This window comes from Ascaphus truei, chromosome 17 (assembly GCF_040206685.1).
Source record: "Ascaphus truei isolate aAscTru1 chromosome 17, aAscTru1.hap1, whole genome shotgun sequence".
NCBI lineage: Eukaryota > Metazoa > Chordata > Amphibia > Anura > Ascaphidae > Ascaphus > Ascaphus truei.
In genome coordinates, this window is record NC_134499.1 from 44,038,234 (window position 1) to 44,060,954 (window position 22,721).

General features: G+C 47.4%; 1 protein-coding gene across 2 annotated transcripts in view; it reads right to left on the reverse strand.

The window, feature by feature from the left end:
- The window catches only part of NUP210 (nucleoporin 210), a 110,703-nt gene that overhangs the window by 76,602 nt on the left and 11,380 nt on the right, over positions 1 to 22,721 (reverse strand). For both annotated transcript variants that reach the window (XM_075574989.1, XM_075574988.1), the window contains exons 3-10: positions 20,678 to 20,809; positions 17,775 to 17,871; positions 14,319 to 14,469; positions 7,699 to 7,831; positions 4,767 to 4,929; positions 2,776 to 2,840; positions 1,780 to 1,886; positions 1,189 to 1,329 (exon numbers count right to left, since the gene is read on the reverse strand). In XM_075574989.1, coding sequence (XP_075431104.1) covers positions 1,189 to 1,329; positions 1,780 to 1,886; positions 2,776 to 2,840; positions 4,767 to 4,929; positions 7,699 to 7,831; positions 14,319 to 14,469; positions 17,775 to 17,871; positions 20,678 to 20,809 — 989 coding nt within the window. The remainder of the gene's footprint in view (positions 1 to 1,188; positions 1,330 to 1,779; positions 1,887 to 2,775; positions 2,841 to 4,766; positions 4,930 to 7,698; positions 7,832 to 14,318; positions 14,470 to 17,774; positions 17,872 to 20,677; positions 20,810 to 22,721) is intronic.

A 22,721-nucleotide genomic window follows, 5' to 3' on the forward strand; every position in this document is an offset into this window, starting at 1 on the left:
TTACATAGTTGCAATAGTAGATGAGGTTGAAAGACATGCGTCCATCAAGTCCAACATAGGCTAAATTTAGATGACCAATACGTTATGCTATAGTTGTACTTACAGTATATAAATAACATAAATAAGACTTGCGCATCAATAGCTCATCCACTCCAAAATAAGTCCTTAGAAATGTAATTTATTTTCTATATCCTCTTTTAGTAAATACTTCAACTTCTATGTTTCTCTATTGTTCATTATTTTTATTAATTTTAGAATCGTACAACTACCTGAGTCCGATATGAATTGCTTTTCTCTGTTTTAGTCACCGTTTCTCCCCTTGTTTCTTTGTGCGTGACATACAATGCATGACTCCAATTTTCATTTAACTTTATAATTATTTTATCTTCTCTTTGATCAGACACTCGACTAAACTGCAATGCCTATCCAGCGCATGGAGCGGTGTCCTAGTGAAACATGTCCTAAATACCAATCCATGCAATTTATGCGTCCCAGAGTGCACCAGTGGAACACGAGTGCCATGGTTACATTTGGAACTCCTAAGCCATTATAATTACTTTAATCAGCGACAAAAAGGCAGTATGTTATCATGCATTTAGAGGGCTTTTATACTCCTTATTAAAAAAATTAGGTAAGGTAACGATCGTAGGAAATATGATCAGGTATGGAAACTTGAAAATTAAGTGTTCTTTAGAATAGTTTAGATTTATTTTTCAAAATGCATGAATTTTTATGAAGTTAGAAAACAGGTTTTTAGTTAAACAAAAAAAAGTATGATTAATACTTTTTAGTTGGAACATACTGAAATCTGACTCAATTTAAAAAAAATCTAAATAAACCGCCTTTTCATATATATTAGTTTCCAACTCCAGTCCTCAAGTACCCCTAACAGGTTAGTTTTAAGGATATCCCTGCTTTAGCACAGGTAATCAGTGGATCAAGTCATTTTGATTGAGCCACCTGTGCTAAAGCAGGGATAGCCTTAAAACCTGACCTGTTGGGGGTACTTGAGGACTGCTGGGGGTACTTGAAGACTGCAGTTGGGAACAACTCTTAATACATATACTGTATAAATATATACAATGATGATAAATGGCCTTTTATGCTCAAGATGGCAACAATTGTCCGTGTCATTTTTGGTTCTGGGTCACTTTACGTAATAGAAAGATTCATGAAGGATCCACATACCTGGTCCACCATACATGTTAAAGCAGCATCAATAACGGTTTGGCCACTTCTCACAGCCTTTACGTGATGATAGGACCCATTCAATGAGGATCCCAATACCTCAAAGTATTCTTTAGACATCTTGGCTTCAATCCTTATATTCTGAAAGTAGAATTGTAAAGTACAGTTAAATACTGGGCAGTGGTAACAACACGATTGCAAAGATTATTATTTAATGCCAACAAAGTAGGGCCATATTTACTTAGCAGTGCTACTTCAGAAGACACCTTCCAGTGCCAAGAAAACATTTTACAGCCCAATTCATCCTGAGCAGGATTTTAGAATAAAGTAAAAATGGCCCCTAGCAATTAGATGGCTATTCATACACTGTGATAGTGCTGATCGGGGCACTATTGCACTTCCCATTGAAGTCAGTCAGTAGATGTACTATAGTGTCCTGATACGCACTATTACGCGCAAGAAAGAATAGAAAATAGTACTATCTTTATAATGCCAACACAGTAACCCAGTTAGGTTAAGGACACAACATGAGACTGGATGCTTTATCTGCAAAACTATACTGTTTAAAATACAATATTTGTAGATACTTACATCAGATAGATAGACCTTGTTACTTGATTTATCATACACATCAATTGTTATTTCATAATATCTGCCAGTTTCAAGAACCCATCTGTCACCAGGGTGAACTGTAAACCCTGAAAGTATCAAAAGTATACACTCACAAAACTTATATTATTATAAAGGAGGCCTCAGGAAAACAGAGAATGGGAAGGAAACTCAAGGTTGCAACAAATGATAGAACAGAGAGGTAAGTGATTAAGAGGGGAGAGAATTAGAAGAGCAGAAGGAAGGAAAACAATCAATCATGTCTTAAAATAAATAAGGTGTATTTTTTCAAGTTACTTTTACTTTTCATTCTTCAATCCAACCAAATTGTTTAGTTTAAAAAAAGAGTTGGTTGTGTCAAATTTTGAGAAATACTGTTGCCTTTTACAAACTACTGCCAACCTGTATTTTCTAAGAATTACTTTGCAATGCAGGCATTGGGGCTTATTCTTTATCCTTCGGCCGACCACAGCCCCATCATCGTCCTGTCCAGCAGCGGATATAGTATAATCCCCTTTATCACTGCAGGATTATTTTCTCAGGTACAGTATGAGAATCTCTAACCAGGCCCCAACGAGAGCAGCAGGAGTTGAATATTCTGTTATATTTGTCATATTGCTGTTGAAAGGTGTTCATTTTTGTTGATGTATGTTTTTCTACAATTATCTTTGCATTTAATTGCATAACATCAGTGAGATCTTCTATCAAACTTGTAAGGTTCAAATCACTTTTAAAGTGGCTGTTGTGCTCATGCACAGACTTACAGAGGTTGAGGTTGTTGTGATAAATGCTTGTAATGTTTATTTAGAAGGAAGAAACACGTATATAGACATATAATGCTCTCTCTGTTCCACTGGCATTAATTGCCAGGTAACTGCTTGTCTTATATGGCCTGTTATTGAAATGTTACATCATTTCATGTTGTATATTTATCAATATGCAAAATAAACCAATATTAACACTGTAGAAAATACTAACCTAAATATCCGGGCTCCACAACATAGATTGTGCCATTTGGCAGCCGTGAAACTCCTTGCATACGAATATGTATATTCGAACTTAAGGAATGTAAAAGGTAAAAAAATATAATATAAAATATATACACACAAAAAAGGGGAGACTGCACACAATATATACAATCCAATTAGCTCACAATTGGCAAGTGCATGCGTCATACATAGTATATAAAAATATACTTCACCAAAATTACAAAGATCAGGGAAGGAAACCCTGATGAAGGGACCCGAGATGATTCTGAAACGTTGGACAGCTATGGGTATGGATTAAATACCCTGTTTCCCCTTCCAGCTGTAGTGCTGTGTCTCCTCCCTGGTCATATAAAAATAAAGAAAAAAGAACTGCACTCAACCCACCAACCACAGTGACCATAAAACTCAAGGAAAATCACATAAAGACATGCTGGAAAGGGGACACTTAAGTAAAACAATAATCCTATTGGGTTGTTGGACAGCTATGGGGACTAAATTTGCCACTAGCTAGGCGAATCTTTTTATGGGCTTCTGGGAAGATAACTGCATTTGGAATCATAACCAATTTAGCTCCAACTTAGTCATATGGAAACGATATATCTATGATATCGTTTTCATTTGGGATGGCGACACCAAAAGTCTTTTTTGATTTCTCTTCAACGATAATCAAGTGTGTCTGAAGTTTATGTCGAAATCGAGTACTAAAGAAATAGAGTTTCTAGATTTCTTGATGTATATAGAAAATGATACTATTGAAATAGACAAATACAGGAAGTCTGTGGAATGCAATGGCTTTCTGGACGCAAGGCTCAATCTCCCCAATTGGGTCAAAAACATTCCGTTTGGTCAGTTTCAACGGTTTCAAAATCTATGATCCGTCCAATATTATTCCTTGAAGAAGTGACCTAAGGCCCCAGTATTAGTTACCGCACAAGCGTCTGGCGACACATGCACAGATAACAGCCGCGATTGGCGATCTGTAGGGGAACTATGCGCGGGGCCACGACGGAGCATATCTGCCCTTCCATTGGCTGCTCGCCATACACGTGATTGCGTTGTGGCACGGAAAGACAAAATTCTTGTCTTCCCTGCCAGCGTACGCGTCATTGCAGGTCCACACACGCCCACTGCCCCATACAGAGCTGTGGTGCGTACGCCGCAGCATGCACCGCAGCATGCACTGCAGCGGCCACTGGGGACCTGGCCTAAATGTCAATACAAGCGTAGAATAGACTTTTTTAGCTTCTATTTACAAAGATTCCTCCTGCGGGTGTAACAGAGGTCCCTCCGTGTCTCCACACTATCACTCCCCTGCACTCAGGGGGCGCCTGTCACCTGGTATAAGGCTTTGCAGAACCGGGGCCGCTCCAAGCAGACAGCATCTGCTACAGAAGAATTTTAACATTATCCCCAGTCCTGCTCAGCACCGCTTCCCAGCCTGGGAGCATCTGGGCCTATGGGATCTTATCGCTTACCTTAAGCATATTTCTACAGATGTGTCATTTATCTCGTTTATATTCCTTTATTAAATGCAATCCATTCATAAGAGTTTCTCTACTGCCCTTCTTTTGGATGTGATTGGGTTTATTTTGGACAAGAAAGGGGTGGAGTCAAGCTTCAGTCCTCCCTAAAATAACTTGGTAGATAATGAAATTTACTTTCGTATAGTGCATTTTAAGATCATTAAGTAGATGACATTCATTTGCTTAAATTACTTCATTAAGTAAAGATCATTAATTTCTTATTTTGCTCATTACACTAAATCTAGATAACAAATATAAATGGCACATATCCCATTACAAAAGTGGCGATATCAGATAAATAATTATACAAAAGCCATCATGTGATGATTGTATTTCTGTTATTCAATAGTACCAATTTGTAATTCTTACCAACTGTGCTTCATAAAGAAATAAAGTAAATCCTTTCGGTCAAACGTCCACTATCAAACACGTATATAGTGCAGAATGAATACAAAGGATATTTTTGTGGAGGAGCACTATATCGCTTTGACCCGCCTGCATTGCAGTGACCGTTGATGTTCTTTGATCCAGACTGGTGACAGGTTTCACTTTGGTTCCTCCGGTGATGGGCACGTGGTTCTGAAGTTGTAATTTATAGTGGTCAGATGGCATCAGCAAATCTGAAATAAAGAAATAAAACCGGTGACCGACCATGAGACAACCAGGAAACATTCAGCGACGACGTGCTTTCAAATAGAAAACAAGGCAGGAGGCCACCTGGGAAATCAAGGTAAATTGCAATGAACTGGCTTGCTAAAATAGTACAGGTCTATAGGGGCACAAAAGCATTCATCTCACAATGAAATTTGTCGCTTGGCAACAAATATTGCCACCACGTAGAGTGCATGTACTGATTCAAGCACTCCTCTTTGCCCGGGAGAGATCGAGGCTTGATGCAATGCAGCACGACCAATCTGGCAGTAAATGCAGTTACCCCACATCGGGCTTTGGGAACTTTCGGCAAAGCCCACCATGTTTTATCACTGTGAGATAAATCTAATCAAATGTTACATTAAGGCCAACAAAAACGATGAACTTCAAAAACGAATGACTAGAAATATACAATACATCATGTTCATTAGGAGCTAGTTAAGGAGGGCCTGCCTAAATGAGCTAAGAATATTGAAGCACTTGCAAAGTTGCAATGATTTGGGCTTAGTTATACTGTATGTCAGCCCTTTAAAACTTCACCGAGGGAGGACATATTTTAAGCAAGAATACCACCAAGTTATCTTTTCATGTTAAAACAAAAATGTTTGCGTCTGTAAAAAGCGGTTCAATATCCTTAGATGCCTCTTGAAGAACTTCAAACACGCCGTATTTTTTGTGTTCTGCATAATTCCAGTAGTCAGATTTTGGTCAATTTGAATCCGGTGTTTGGTTTGTTTTAGTGGGACATCCAGACCAAGCATTCAAAGTCAATGTACCTGTTATCAGGAGATTCAGAAACGTCGGCCTAATAACATTGTCACCACAAACAGCGGCCAGTCTATATATAGTTATTCAAAGGAGTTCAGAGCTAGAGTTCAGAAAATATCTACCACAAGTTCAAACTGCCATTTAAAAAAAAAATTCCATTCAATATGTGCATCAATGCAATCTACACACTTAAGTGATTAGCTAAGTTGCCGATCGATCGGCGAAGATTCGGCTCAGGGGTTCACTAAATGGCTGTCAGTGCAGCAGAAGAGGAGCCAAGATGCAAAGTTCTGTGGGGAAGATTATGTGACCAGGCAATCACTTGATACTTTAATGGTTGTATAGCTAAATGCAAGGTCATTGAGATTATCAAGGTCTAGATGGTCTTGCTCAATCCTACTTTTGTATTCCCTAGTTCTGGTTCAGGGTACTACACATATACCTATTACTAGAGACCAGATCTGTGAGGACAAATCTAATAGTTTTTTAATTTGTCACTATTTATGTGACTATTTGTTCATTGTATGGTGTGTCATATGTGATGCGTTTTGTCCCACCTCATTTTAGCCATACAACCATTAAAGGTTATGTTTTAATTTTCTCATTATCCTCAATTTGGCGAGTGCTGGTTCTAAAGGGGTCTTTCTACTTCCTTCGGCAAGTTTTTGTTGCTTTATATATCTATACCCCTGGCACCACCTATCTAGCATAGAGTGTAGTAAGAGCCTTCCCCTTCTCTCCCCCCTCCCCTTAATATAGTGAAAAAAGAAACATACAAAATTGATAGATTTATAAATTACAGGTCGGAATAAGTTATATATTTAGTCGAATGTCCACATAGACTACAATACGTAGGAAAAACCACAAGACCGGTAAGGACGCGCATCCTGGAACACCTATAGCCAGGTCCCCGCTACTGTCGCTGTGGCGGGCGCTGCATGTGCAAGATGTGCATTGAGTGATATTATCAATCCTGCTCATTATAGCAACTATGCAGTTATAAGTGCCAACAATAAGCTGTACTTCAATATACTATACCTCGTTTCATCCCTTCTGGCTCTAACTCCACAATTGATACAAACATCACTTGAAATTAAACAGTAATCCAGTCACACAAGTCACACTCTTTAAAACAGAGGCTTGTAACGAATCCTGAGCTTGCATGTCTGTTTTAAAGAGGGACACACTTTAGGATCCCTGTATATGTCCTCACAACATCTTCGAAATGTGTCATACAATGTCGAGTGCTGAAAGGCCAAAAGAAACTTTCCCCTTAGTCTTAGTAATTTACCAAATAAACATATTGGAAACTGCCGTCACTACTGGAAGACCAAAAATAAATAAAAGCAGTGTTAGGCTGCGTCCACGCTGCCGCTGAGCGTGCTTGGCGCGTTTACTTTACTGAATGTAAATATGAACGGCCACGCTCACGCGAGGCACGCACGCGGGCGCTAGGCGCTTGGCGAAACAGATTAAATTGATTTCCAGGCGTGCTGAAGGGTCACATGACCCTTCAGCAACCAATCAGCGCCAGTTACTGCACGGCCACACACCCCATTTTCAAAAAAAATGCCGGACAGCCTGCGCTCATGCTTGGAGAGTTGGTGACGTCACCGCTCTCAAGCATGAGCGCGCTAAGCAGCAGCGGGGCCGCAGACTTAAGATTGCACAAATCTCTGTTTCCCAATGTCCAAAATTAACGGACATTTTTTTCGAGGGCCCTTCTGACGTGTCGTGTGCACCTTGGGGGTTTCCTCGTTCACGATTATCTAACTCAACAGAAGGGCTGGTAATCTCCCACCGAAAGCAGGAAGTGACCGAACAAAACAGTGACCACGAGGGTCAGAAACCATGGACAGAGGTGGCAGCACCTTCTGGTACTTAAGGGGTCAAACTAATTTGTGGCATAAAAATCACTGGAAATAAACACAAACACAAACACACACACACACACACACACACACACACACCGGTGATCTTTCCTTGTTTTATCTTCTGGACTTTGTATTGTATAGAGGATCCCACGAGCAGATAAATGTCAGATGCTGGACTAAGAAGAATGTTTTCTAAAATAAGCAACCGCACCTCTGCAGGATTCACTTTCTGAAAATAAAATAAAGAGAGAAGATTGTTACAACGTTTAGAGACACTACAGATACCCAATTGGTTTTCATGTGGTCTAATTCTATCACCAAGTAACAGTTTATAAATTCTTTAATAACAAAGAGAAGATTGGCAATTATTCAACATATTCGTATTGCTCCAATTTTCTTATGTTAAAATTAATTCTAAAAAAAAAAAAAAAAAAAAAAAAAAAAAAAAAAAAGGATTCTTTCAGGGAAAAAGCCAAGGAAACAATACGCGTTTCAGCTAAAAATCAAGGAGCCGTCGCAGTAAGAATTGGGATTTGGCCAATGTGCATTGACACACCTTGAAATATAATAACAAGCACTTCAAAAAGTAACAGCATTTTATTGTTAGACTGGCTTTCATCCAGGCCTCATCGCTCATTGTAATTGTGTTCTGTCATTTTCTATTTGAAGATTTATGTAAATATACCCTTTTGCCAAAACTGTTAAAAATACTTGAAGAATATGCTATATGCTTTTATGTCAGGTAGGATTCGCTAACAAAAGCAATATTTATTTTATGTATATTCCCCAATAGTACTTTGCTAACAACATGGGGGGGGAGTTAAAAAAAAGTCTGATAGTCTCAAGTAAATGAGCGTTAACTCACTATTGTGTTTCCGTGAATCTCTCCTTAAAGAATTGAGGCTCCCCGTGAACCGATTAGCATTGCTAAATACTAAAAGTAAATGTGCCCAGATGACTGAACTCTTACGGCCTTCTTTCCTCAGTGACATACAATAGAAGAACCTAATCGAGAAGGGGAGAGACTCAATTTAGTACCGTCTCTGTACGTGTGCACACAGACACACACGTCCATCCAAATAAATTTGGGAGACGTGCCTGTGCTGATAAAGGAGCAGACCTGGGGTACCCGGCTAGGAGATATGCCAGTGGCTATGCAAGCACGTGCTGATCAGTGTCATCACACAAGGAGCAGCCAGAGGAAATCACACAGATTTAACATTAAGCAACTAATTAAAAATACTATTTGGCTTCAGATGTCGGTTAAAAATGTATAATTTACCCAGATGCGGTCACTTAAACAGGTCATTGCAATTACTTTACTTTGGTCCTAGAAAGGATTGCCTTTTAAGAGTCCTGGGCCTCCTTATGCTGCTGATCCCCCTGGTTGGGATACACTGCCTGGGCCTCCTTATGCAGCTGATCCCCCTGGTTGGGAAACGCTGCCTGGGCCTCCTTATGCTGCTGATCCCCCTGGTTGGGATACACTGCCTGGGCCTCCTTATGCAGCTGATCCCCCTGGTTGGGAAACACTGCCTGGGCCTCCTTATGCAGCTGATCCCCCTGGTTGGGAAACACTGCCTGGGCCTCCTTATGCAGCTGATCCCCCTGGTTGGGAAACGCTGCCTGGGCCTCCTTATGCAGCTGATCCCCCTGGTTGGGAAACACTGCCTGGGCCTCCTTATGCTGCTGATCGCCCTGGTTGGGAAACACTGCCTGGGCCTCCTTATGCAGCTGATCCCCCTGGTTGGGAAACACTGCCTGGGCCTCCTTATGCTGCTGATCCTCCTGGTTGGGAAACACTACCTGGGCCTCCATATGCAGCTGATCCCCCTGGTTGGGAAACACTGCCTGGGCCTCCTTATGCTGCTGATCCTCCTGGTTGGGAAACACTGCCTGGGCCTCCTTATGCAGCTGATCCCCCTGGTTGGGAAACGCGGCCTGGGCCTCCTTATGCTGCTGATCCCCCTGGTTGGGAAACACTGCCTGGGCCTCCTTATGCTGCTGATCCTCCTGGTTGGGAAACACTGCCTGGGCCTCCTTATGCAGCTGATCCCCCTGGTTGGGAAACGCTGCCTGGGCCTCCTTATGCAGCTGATCCCCCTGGTTGGGAAACGCTGCCTGGGCCTCCTAATGCAGCTGATCCCCCTGGTTGGGAAACGCTGCCTGGGCCTCCTTATGCAGCTGATCCCCCTGGTTGGGAAACACTGCCTGGGCCTCCTTATGCTGCTGATCCCCCTGGTTGGGAAACACGGCCTGGGCCTCCTTATGCTGCTGATCCCCCTGGTTGGGAAACACTGCCTGGGCCTCCTTATGCAGCTGATCCCCCTGGTTGGGAAACACTGCCTGGGCCTCCTTATGCTGCTGATCCCCCTGGTTGGGAAACACTGCCTGGGCCTCCTTATGCTGCTGATCCCCCTGGTTGGGAAACGCGGCCTGGGCCTCCTTATGCAGCTGATCCCCCTGGTTGGGAAACACTGCCTGGGCCTCCTTATGCAGCTGATCCCCCTGGTTGGGAAACACTGCATGGGCCTCCTTATGCTGCTGATCCCCCTGGTTGGGAAACACTGCCTGGGCCTCCTTATGCAGCTGATCCCCCTGGTTGGGAAACGCTGCCTGGGCCTCCTTATGCTGCTGATCCCCCTGGTTGGGAAACGCTGCCTGGGCCTCCTTATGCAGCTGATCCCCCTGGTTGGGAAACACTGCCTGGGCCTCCTTATGCTGCTGATCCCCCTGGTTGGGAAACGCGGCCTGGGCCTCCTTATGCAGCTGATCCCCCTGGTTGGGAAACACTGCCTGGGCCTCCTTATGCAGCTGATCCCCCTGGTTGGGAAACACTGCCTGGGCCTCCTTATGCCGCTGATCCCCCTGGTTGGGAAACACTGCCTGGGCCTCCTTATGCAGCTGATCCCGCTGGTTGGGAAACACTGCCTGGGCCTCCTTATGCTGCTGATCCCCCTGGTTGGGAAACACTGCCTGGGCCTCCTTATGCAGCTGATCCCCCTGGTTGGGAAACACTGCCTGGGCCTCCTTATGCTGCTGATCCCCCTGGTTGGGAAACACTGCCTGGGCCTCCTTATGCAGCTGATCCCCCTGGTTGGGAAACGCTGCCTGGGCCTCCTTATGCAGCTGATCCCCCTGGTTGGGAAACACGGCCTGGGCCTCCTTATGCAGCTGATCCCCCTGGTTGGGAAACGCTGCCTGGGCCTCCTTATGCAGCTGATCCCCCTGGTTGGGAAACGCGGCCTGGGCCTCCTTATGCAGCTGATCCCCCTGGTTGGGAAACACTGCCTGGGCCTCCTTATGCAGCTGATCCCCCTGGTTGGGAAACGCTGCCTGGGCCTCCTTATGCTGCTGATCCTCCTGGTTGGGATACACTGCCTGGGCCTCCTTATGCAGCTGATCCCCCTGGTTGGGAAACACTGCCTGGGCCTCCTTATGCAGCTGATCCCCCTGGTTGGGAAACACTGCCTGGGCCTCCTTATGCTGCTGATCGCCCTGGTTGGGAAACACTGCCTGGGCCTCCTTATGCAGCTGATCCCCCTGGTTGGGAAACACTGCCTGGGCCTCCTTATGCTGCTGATCCTCCTGGTTGGGAAACACTACCTGGGCCTCCTTATGCAGCTGATCCCCCTGGTTGGGAAACACTGCCTGGGCCTCCTTATGCTGCTGATCCTCCTGGTTGGGAAACACTGCCTGGGCCTCCTTATGCAGCTGATCCCCCTGGTTGGGAAACGCGGCCTGGGCCTCCTTATGCTGCTGATCCCCCTGGTTGGGAAACACTGCCTGGGCCTCCTTATGCTGCTGATCCTCCTGGTTGGGAAACACTGCCTGGGCCTCCTTATGCAGCTGATCCCCCTGGTTGGGAAACGCTGCCTGGGCCTCCTTATGCAGCTGATCCCCCTGGTTGGGAAACGCTGCCTGGGCCTCCTAATGCAGCTGATCCCCCTGGTTGGGAAACGCTGCCTGGGCCTCCTTATGCAGCTGATCCCCCTGGTTGGGAAACACTGCCTGGGCCTCCTTATGCTGCTGATCCCCCTGGTTGGGAAACATGGCCTGGGCCTCCTTATGCAGCTGATCCCCCTGGTTGGGAAACACTGCCTGGGCCTCCTTATGCAGCTGATCCCCCTGGTTGGGAAACACTGCCTGGGCCTCCTTATGCTGCTGATCCCCCTGGTTGGGAAACACTGCCTGGGCCTCCTTATGCAGCTGATCCCCCTGGTTGGGAAACGCTGCCTGGGCCTCCTTATGCAGCTGATCCCCCTGGTTGGGAAACGCGGCCTGGGCCTCCTTATGCTGCTGATCCCCCTGGTTGGGAAACGCTGCCTGGGCCTCCTTATGCAGCTGATCCCCCTGGTTGGGAAACACTGCCTGGGCCTCCTTATGCTGCTGATCCCCCTGGTTGGGAAACGCGGCCTGGGCCTCCTTATGCAGCTGATCCCCCTGGTTGGGAAACACTGCCTGGGCCTCCTTATGCAGCTGATCCCCCTGGTTGGGATACACTGCCTGGGCCTCCTTATGCAGCTGATCCCGCTGGTTGGGAAACACTGCCTGGGCCTCCTTATGCTGCTGATCCCCCTGGTTGGGAAACACAGCCTGGGCCTCCTTATGCAGCTGATCCCCCTGGTTGGGAAACACTGCCTGGGCCTCCTTATGCTGCTGATCCCCCTGGTTGGGAAACACTGCCTGGGCCTCCTTATGCAGCTGATCCCCCTGGTTGGGAAACGCTGCCTGGGCCTCCTTATGCAGCTGATCCCCCTGGTTGGGAAACACGGCCTGGGCCTCCTTATGCAGCTGATCCCCCTGGTTGGGAAACGCTGCCTGGGCCTCCTTATGCAGCTGATCCCCCTGGTTGGGAAACGCGGCCTGGGCCTCCTTATGCAGCTGATCCCCCTGGTTGGGAAACACTGCCTGGGCCTCCTTATGCAGCTGATCCCCCTGGTTGGGAAACACTGCCTGGGCCTCCTTATGCTGCTGATCCCCCTGGTTGGGAAACACTGCCTGGGCCTCCTTATGCAGCTGATCCCCCTGGTTGGGAAACGCTGCCTGGGCCTCCTTATGCAGCTGATCCCCCTGGTTGGGAAACGTTGCCTGGGCCTCCTTATGCTGCTGATCCCCCTGGTTGGGAAACGCGGCCTGGGCCTCCTTATGCAGCTGATCCCCCTGGTTGGGAAACGCTGCCTGGGCCTCCTTATGCAGCTGATCCCCCTGGTTGGGAAACACTGCCTGGGCCTCCTTATGCTGCTGATCCCCCTGGTTGGGAAACGCTGCCTGGGCCTCCTTATGCTGCTGATCCCCCTGGTTGGGAAACACTGCCTTGGCCTCCTTATGCTGCTGATCCCCCTGGTTGGGAAACGCGGCCTGGGCCTCCTTATGCAGCTGATCCCCCTGGTTGGGAAACACTGCCTGGGCCTCCTTATGCAGCTGATCCCGCTGGTTGGGAAACACTGCCTGGGCCTCCTTATGCTGCTGATCCCCCTGGTTGGGAAACACTGCCTGGGCCTCCTTATGCTGCTGATCCCCCTGGTTGGGAAACACTGCCTGGGCCTCCTTATGCTGCTGATCCCCCTGGTTGGGAAACGTTGCCTGGGCCTCCTTATGCAGCTGATCCCCCTGGTTGGGAAACACTGCCTGGGCCTCCTTATGCTGCTGATCCCCCTGGTTGGGAAACGCTGCCTGGGCCTCCTTATGCAGCTGATCCCCCTGGTTGGGAAACGCGGCCTGGGCCTCCTTATGCCGCTGATCCCCCTGGTTGGGAAACACTGCCTGGGCCTCCTTATGCAGCTGATCCCCCTGGTTGGGAAACACTGCCTGGGCCTCCTTATGCAGCTGATCCCCCTGGTTGGGAAACGCGGCCTGGGCCTCCTTATGCCGCTGATCCCCCTGGTTGGGAAACGTTGCCTGGGCCTCCTTATGCAGCTGATCCCCCTGGTTGGGAAACACTGCCTGGGCCTCCTTATGCAGCTGATCCCACTGGTTGGGAAACGCTGCCTGGGCCTCCTTATGCAGCTGATCCCGCTGGTTGGGAAACACTGCCTGGGCCTCCTTATGCAGCTGATCCCCCTGGTTGGGAAACACTGCCTGGGCCTCCTTATGCTGCTGATCCCCCTGGTTGGGAAACGCGGCCCTACATGAAGCCCCTACAGGCCATGCTTGCTGGAGCAGGGATATGAATACTTTCCTCTTCAACACCAACATTACAATCGTCTATTTATTAGTTACTTGTGCTTGTCTCCATCCCCAGTGGTTTGTCTAATAATGGTATCAGCGTTACTTACAATAGAAAAAAATTAAAGTGATAACACTATGGCTGTGGAAAATTACTCTACAAACATGGCAAGAGTTTGGATCAAGGTAATATAACCCCCTGAAGCAGCTGGTTAAAAAGGAAATGTTAAACAGCTGATAACATGATTTAAACCACTTAGCACCAGATCCACAGAAGTGTTAGCATGTCTCGAGCTTAGCGCCCTTCTGTGGATATGGGCCATAGGATTCATTAAACAGATACTGTATAAACCACCTAACTCCACACATTACATTTTTAACTACCTATAGCTTGAATAAATGTGGGACTGCACTTTCGAGGAAAGGACTAGTATTATAAAAACAAAGGAAAAACACACATTTGGTTAATTCAACCAAGGCCCAATTGGATACATTAAAAGCACAAATATATTTTAGGATCTATAAACACATGCACCAAAATGACTTGCCTCGTACACGGATTCTTGCATTTTAGCTCTGAGCTTTGAACTACCAGTTTTCATCCCAGACACCAAAATAGTGTCTCCTTGTTTGGCAATTTTTTCCATTTCTGTGATGTAGGCAGGTGGTACATAGGTGGATTCCAAAAATTTGAGGATCCTGCAAATTAAAACATTTTCATTTAATACATATTCTATAACCATCTATTTGTTTATAACAGAAATGCACAAACTGGGGGGGGGGGGGGGAGGGGCGGGGGGTGCGGCAGTTACAGAGGCACAGCGCTCTTCCCCAAGGAATTTAAATTTAATGCCAGGGGAGGCACGAGGCCTCTGTAACTTCTCTTACCTGCTCTCAGCTGGCTCTTCAGCGCCACGTCGCCATTGCAATGCGGCGACAAATGACGTCACAGGGTCACGTGACATCTCATGACCCGTGGCATCATTTGACGCTGGGGCCTAGGACACAGAGTGCTGGGGCTGCCAGACAGGGGGGCAGCACAGAAAGTTCGCACACCCCTGGTTTATAACAAGGTTAACAAAGCAGAAGGAGCGGCTCAGTGGGGAGAAGGAGCGGCTCAGTGGGGAGAAGGAGCGGCTCAGTGGGGAGAAGGGGCGGCTCAGTGGGGAGAAGGGGCGGCTCAGTGGGGAGAAGGAGCGGCTCAGTGGGGAGAAGGGGCGGCTCAGTGGGGAGAAGGAGCGGCTCCGTGGGGAGAAGGGGCGGCTCAGTGGGGAGAAGGAGCGGCTCCGTGGGGAGAAGGAGCGGCTCAGTGGGGAGAAGGAGCGGCTCAGTGGGGAGAAGGAGCGGCTCAGTGGGGAGAAGGGGCGGCTCAGTGGGGAGAAGGAGCGGCTCAGTGGGGAGAAGGGGCGGCTCAGTGGGGAGAAGGGGCGGCTCAGTGGGGAGAAGGGGCGGCTCAGTGGGGAGAAGGGGCGGCTCAGTGGGGAGAAGGAGCGGCTCAGTGGGGAGAAGGAGCGGCTCAGTGGGGAGAAGGAGCGGCTCAGTGGGGAGAAGGGGCGGCTCAGTGGGGAGAAGGGGCGGCTCAGTGGGGAGAAGGAGCGGCTCAGTGGGGAGAAGGAGCGGCTCAGTGGGGAGAAGGAGCGGCTCAGTGGGGAGAAGGAGCGGCTCAGTGGGGAGAAGGAGCGGCTCCGTGGGGAGAAGGAGCGGCTCCGTGGGGAGAAGGAGCGGCTCCGTGGGGACAAGGGGCGGCTCAGTGGGGAGAAGGAGCGGCTCAGTGTGGAGAAGGAGCGGCTCAGTGGGGAGAAGGAGCGGCTCAGTGGGGAGAAGGAGCGGCTCAGTGGGGAGAAGGGGCGGCTCCGTGGGGAGAAGGAGCGGCTCAGTGGGGAGAAGGAGCGGCTCAGTGGGGAGAAGGAGCGGCTCAGTGGGGAGAAGGGGCGGCTCAGTGGGGAGAAGGGGCGGCTCAGTGGGGAGAAGGAGCGGCTCCGTGGGGAGAAGGAGCGGCTCCGTGGGGAGAAGGAGCGGCTCAGTGGGGAGAAGGAGCGGCTCCGTGGGGAGAAGGGGCGGCTCAGTGGGGAGAAGGAGCGGCTCAGTGGGGAGAAGGAGCGGCTCAGTGGGGAGAAGGAGCGGCTAAGTGGGGAGAAGGAGCGGCTCCGTGGGGAGAAGGAGCGGCTCAGTGGGGAGAAGGGGCGGCTTAGTGGGGAGAAGGGGCGGCTCAGTGGGGAGAAGGAGCGGCTCCGTGGGGAGAAGGAGCGGCTCCGTGGGGAGAAGGAGCGGCTCCGTGGGGAGGAGCGGCTCCGTGGGGAGAAGGAGCGGCTCCGTGGGGAGAAGGAGCGGCTCAGTGGGGAGAAGGGGCGGCTCCGTGGGGAGAAGGGGCGGCTCAGTGGGGAGAAGGAGCGGCTCAGTGGGGAGAAGGAGCGGCTCAGTGGGGAGAAGGAGCGGCTAAGTGGGGAGAAGGAGCGGCTCCGTGGGGAGAAGGAGCGGCTCAGTGGGGAGAAGGAGCGGCTCCGTGGGGAGAAGGAGCGGCTCAGTGGGGAGAAGGAGCGGCTCCGTGGGGAGAAGGAGCGGCTCAGTGGGGAGAAGGAGCGGCTCCGTGGGGAGAAGGGGCGGCTCAGTGGGGAGAAGGAGCGGCTCAGTGGGGAGAAGGGGCGGCTCAGTGGGGAGAAGGAGCGGCTCAGTGGGGAGAAGGAGCGGCTCAGTGGGGAGAAGGGGCGGCTCCGTGGGGAGAAGGGGCGGCTCAGTGGGGAGAAGGAGCGGCTCAGTGGGGAGAAGGGGCGGCTCCGTGGGGAGAAGGGGCGGCTTAGTGGGGAGAAGGGGCGGCTCAGTGGGGAGAAGGAGCGGCTCCGTGGGGAGAAGGAGCGGCTCCGTGGGGAGAAGGAGCGGCTCCGTGGGGAGGAGCGGCTCCGTGGGGAGAAGGAGCGGCTCCGTGGGGAGAAGGAGCGGCTCAGTGGGGAGAAGGGGCGGCTCCGTGGGGAGAAGGGGCGGCTCAGTGGGGAGAAGGAGCGGCTCAGTGGGGAGAAGGAGCGGCTCAGTGGGGAGAAGGAGCGGCTAAGTGGGGAGAAGGAGCGGCTCCGTGGGGAGAAGGAGCGGCTCAGTGGGGAGAAGGAGCGGCTCCGTGGGGAGAAGGAGCGGCTCAGTGGGGAGAAGGAGCGGCTCCGTGGGGAGAAGGAGCGGCTCAGTGGGGAGAAGGAGCGGCTCCGTGGGGAGAAGGGGCGGCTCAGTGGGGAGAAGGAGCGGCTCAGTGGGGAGAAGGGGCGGCTCAGTGGGGAGAAGGAGCGGCTCAGTGGGGAGAAGGAGCGGCTCAGTGGGGAGAAGGGGCGGCTCCGTGGGGAGAAGGGGCGGCTCAGTGGGGAGAAGGAGCGGCTCAGTGGGGAGAAGGGGCGGCTCCGTGGGGAGAAGGAGCGGCTCCGTGGGGAGAAGGGGCGGCTCAGTGGGGAGAAGGAGCGGCTCAGTGGGGAGAAGGGGCGGCTCAGTGGGGAGAAGCAGGGGAATCTGGTGTCAGCTACTTGTGACCTTGGGTAAGTCACTTTATCGCCCTGGGCCTCAGGTAGCAGGAAACAGGTTTTAATCTCTGCGAGGAAGGGACTCGCGCCTGTAAAATAATCCTGTGTTGCTTACCACGCGCTATATAGAAAGTACCGACGCCCCACAGGTTTATCGTAGTAAGAAATGGAGAAATATGTGACCGATTGCTTATATATTGTGATATTTGTTTCTCTCTTGCTGTGCTCCCCCCCCCCCCCACCACCTTGTCTGTAATATTATGCTCTCAATATGTTCCCTCCCTCATCCCAATTTCCCTCTCTCTTTTTTTTTTTTTAACCCCCCCCCCCCCCCTCTACTCTTTTCAAATAAACATTTTCATGGGGATGGGGGGGGGGGGGGAGAGAATTGCCAATATTTATAAAATAAATGTTTGTGATTTTAGCCATTTGTTTCTTATTTTAATATTTGCTATAGTAAACTGCATGACAAATTAGATAAAAGAATTAATTTGTAAAAACGCATACCGTAATGTATTGTGGGAATCTGGGAAGCCATCCACGTCAGCGTCCTTTACCACTGTCCATTCAAAGGCTAATCCAGCCAAAGTGCTAAATGTGTTTCCTAAAATAAATTGCAATCATGAAAATGTCATTAATTATTGCATAAATTTAATTACAAAATATTGAGGATTTTGAGAACTATTACATCAGGACATTTGGAGTGTCTTTATATGGCCTCAGGGCAGGAACCAGAGAGGACCCCATTTACACAGTCACACTTCAGAAAAAAAATCAGAAAAAAAGACCTACTCCACCCCCAGATTTATTTAACCCTCTCACCAAGGCAGTTTACATGTGCATGGCTATAAAATGAATCACAAAAATCTTACAATTCTCTTGAATAATGATGTGTGGGCACCAAAAGCATATCAAGTCACGTGACTTCAGCAATCTCATTAATATGCAAAAACTATTGGTATTTTTGTGTGTGCAAATCAGTATGTTATATGGCTATCTACATTTTGTCTGAATGGGCCATGTTAACACACCATATAACCCGTCATTTTGTCTACTTTAAAAAATACATACCATCCAATAAATGGATTTTTTTAAGTAGCCAATGTTTTTATATGAGAAAAGAGTTGCGGGTCCCAAAGTAGCATAACACAGATTGCAGAATGGAAAGCAAATAGGTAGCGCTATATCCCAATAGGCAGGCAGCCTGAGATATAATCCTGACCCCCAGTCAGGTGATGAGTATGGCAACAAATTATATCTATGGCGCTCTGCACTAGTGATATACCATATATATGATAAAAAATCAAATAAATTTATACAACCAGTGTCGTGGATATTCTCCCTTTGGTATTGATGCTCCACACGTGGTGGGTACACATGTAAGGAAAGAAAATCAAAACATAGTGTAATATTGTTAAACACACATATAAACATGCAACATGAGACAGACGCTGAGAACAACAGGTGACAGATTACAAACACATTTAATAAGGTATATGATTAAAAATACATAAAAATACATAAAAACATATATAAGGATCTGGTAGGATACTCCAACTCAAGTGGGGGTTCCTGCTTACCAAACGTAAGATGGTATCAGGCAATGGATATTGTTAAAGAGTATCCCCTCTTTTGGATGGCCGCTGCTGTAGCAAACTCCTGGGCTCGCACGTGGAGTCTCCGTCTCTGTGACCTCCGCCTCTGTCCGCCGTGGACACGTGATGCTGGCGTGGAAGCTGACCGCTGTAGACACCTCCTGCCTTGCCGCTGAAAGCGCGCCAACCGGAGCAGATTCAAATGCGGATGGATATGCGCCAAAGACACAGCAGCACGTGCTGCTGTGTCTTTGGCGCATATCCATCCGCATTTGAATCTGCTCCGGTTGGCGCGCTTTCAGCGGCAAGGCAGGAGGTGTCTACAGCGGTCAGCTTCCACGCCAGCATCACGTGTCCACGGCGGACAGAGGCGGAGGTCACAGAGACGGAGACTCCACGTGCGAGCCCAGGAGTTTGCTACAGCAGCGGCAATCCAAAAGAGGGGATACTCTTTAACAATATCCATTGCCTGATACCATCTTACGTTTGGTAAGCAGGAACCCCCACTTGAGTTGGAGTATCCTACCAGATCCTTATATATGTTTTTATGTATTTTTAATCATATACCTTATTAAATGTGTTTGTAATCTGTCACCTGTTGTTCTCAGCGTCTGTCTCATGTTGCATGTTTATATGTGTGTTTAACAATATTACACTATGTTTTGATTTTCTTTCCTTACATGTGTACCCACCACGTGTGGAGCATCAATACCAAAGGGAGAATATCCACGAGACTGGTTGTATAAATGTATTTGATTTTTTATCATATATATGGTATATCACTAGTGCAGAGCGCCATAGATATAATTTGTTGCCATAACACAGATTGCAATACTAACTTTCCTCATGTAATTACAGTAACTAAACAATGATGACCTAAGATGCAACTTTTCTGAAAGTTGGCAGCCAAAGGTAACCTACGATGGGTCACTTTAAACGGACATATACAAAGGCTGACTATATATATTGGCCCTTTCTATGAGAGATACAATTGTAAGATTCTTCTACACCAGGCTAATGTGCACTGCGACCCTCCAAATGGAACGTCTTATTCTGGCACATATGGAGATATCCTAAAATGAGAGAGGGCACTCTTCCACTGTCAAGCCAGGTAATTTCAAGTTTGTAAGAATACAAACGTTTAAGTGGAATCTTCTGTATAGTCATTGATTTTCACAAGAACCAATTGTGTGTATATATATATCTATAGATAAACACACAAACACAAATCGCCTTCTCTACCTCTAAAACTGAAATCCCCCCCCCCCTTTCCCCTCCGACTGGGCATGAGCAATGAACACAGAAGTTATTGGTGGTCTACACCCTGCCTGTTCTCCCCTGCATCAAATGACGCCACGGGTCATGTGACGTCACGTTCCATGGCAACGCAATGTTACCCCCGAAGCGTCATTTGACACCTGGTTACCATCGTGACGCATCGCCAAAGACAAGGTGGGAGAAGTTACAGAGGCCTCACGCGGTCCCGGCATTTAATTGAGATGCCTTGGGGGAGAGCGCAGGGCTTCTGCAACCGCCGTGCCCCCCACTGGAAAATCTAGCAACCCCCCCCAGTTTGCGCACCCCTTGTTTACACAACTACTCTCACTAATCCTCCCCCACACACTCCCTACCTGTACTAATGATCTGTGGGGTAGTGATCCCTGCTGTGCTCATGTAGCAGGGGGCTGCATGCTGTTCTGGGGTCTTCACTCCTAAAGGATAGGTGGAGAGAGGGGGCTCTGCCTACGCAAACTCTTGTTGAACACCCAATGACCATGACAGAGAAAAGGGAGAAGCCAGAGGAAATCTTTTTACCTTCAGAGTCCAGGGCTTGTATATTTAACTTCAATGGCGAGTCTTCCAGATACAGTTCTCTTGTTGTTGACACAATTTGAATATCACTGATAATATCAACAATCGCATCACAACGAAGCACTTGGCCAGTGGCTTTAAGAAAGAATCAAATGAAAACATTATAAATCGTTATAAAATGTACATGATCCAGTTTGTCCACATTGAGGCAAGAAATATTTTGAAGCAGTCAATGCTAGCTACTAGTATCCATAAATAAAAAAAATATATATATATTATCCGCATTGGTGCATGTATACATAAATGTAACACTAAATCTGATCGGAAGTGGGAGGTCCACATTTTTTACAGAATACTATTCTTGCTTTATTTAAAAAAAAAAAATATGAGGGAATTATATTCAAGTTTCCTCGGCATAAAACAGGTTCAATTCTGGTACAGGAAGTGAGACAGATGTTATTGCATTTGGTTTTATCTGATATACCATGTACAATGTCTTTGCAAACCTCTTCATGTTGTTGCAACAAATGTTCTGATTTTATCCTCCTATCTTACTTTTGGTCATCGTCTTGGTCTTTTCATTTGCCATGGAATCCAGTAGAGTACCATATTTGTCCAGTGATGGTCATTTCTTCTTACGATGTCTCTCCTACCACCATTTCTTCAACTTTGTGATGAAGTCAAAGAATTCAGTTTGACCTCAAACCCATTATTTTTCCTGTTGCTTCAAGTAATACCCACCCCATTTCTCTCTAAACTTAGAGTTGTCTGAAGCTTTTGAATTATCTTGGCCTTTAGGGTGCAAGTTTCACATCCATACATAAGCAGAGAGAATATCCTGGTTCAAAACTGTCCTCCTGAGGCACAATGAAAGGTTCCCTTCTAAGATTGTCTTTCTTCCACATGAACTGCATCCCATCTTTAGTCTCCTTATTGATTTCTTTCAAAGGTTCCCATCCATTGTTAATTGCCGACCAAGGTAGACATAGCCTTTGACTTCTACTGCTATTTGATTTATTTCAATATTTGCAGAGCTGACAAATTTGTTTAACATCACTTTGATCTTGCGGAGATTCATAGAGGCCAACTTTCTAACTTGCGTCGTTAAGTTCTACGATTTGTTTCTGTAGGTTTTCTGGACGTGTGGCAAAAATAATGTCATTTGCGAATTGTAGGTGACAAGTATTAACTGTTGATGTCGATTCGTTTTTCTCCCCAAGCCAATGAAAAATTCTTCAAGAGTTGCAGTGAAAAGCTTTGGTGACATGTCTTCCGTGTCACACTCCTTATCTTGGTTGTATCTTCATGTAATCTAATGGTTTATGTGGCACTCATAAATGTTCTTCATAATATTAATGTAAGCTTCGTTAACATGTTGTCTTAATGCATTTAGAACCGCTGAGTAGAAAGAATTAAATGCTTTTTTATAACCTACAAATCAAAAAATTAGTAGTAGATGGTATTCATTACTTCAGGAAATGACTTCTTGTAAGACATGGATGTCCATTATGTTTTATCCACTGCAAAATCCCACTTGCTCTGTATGCTGGGTGAAGTCCAGGGTCTGTTGCAGCGGATTAGTGAGTATCTTCGTAAAAATCTTGTAACTGATTAGAAGTAGACTGGTCCGTAGTTTTTGAGGTCTTTCGCCCCCTTTTTGCGGATGAGAACTATGGCATTGCTCCATTGTACTAGAATTTCCCTCTTCAAGCAGCAAGAGTTTTGCAAGGATTTTGTCAACTTCTTCCCCAGCTTTCAATGATTTCAGTTACAATTCCATCTTTCCCGAAAGCCTTCCCATTCTTTATGGATGTTATTGCTTTTGCCACTTTTTTTCTGGAGGGATGAATGGTACATTATTGGTGGTTTCTTCTCGCTCTTTCCTCTGCTGGATTATGCCCTCTCATCGGTATTCTCGAACTATTGCATTTAAAAGTACTTAACTCTCCTTATGGTAAAGTGCACAGTCTTTTATTGTTGATCCATCGTCTTGATTGAGTGCAATGATTTGCTTCTTCCCAACCAGAAGTCGCTGTTTTATCTTCTT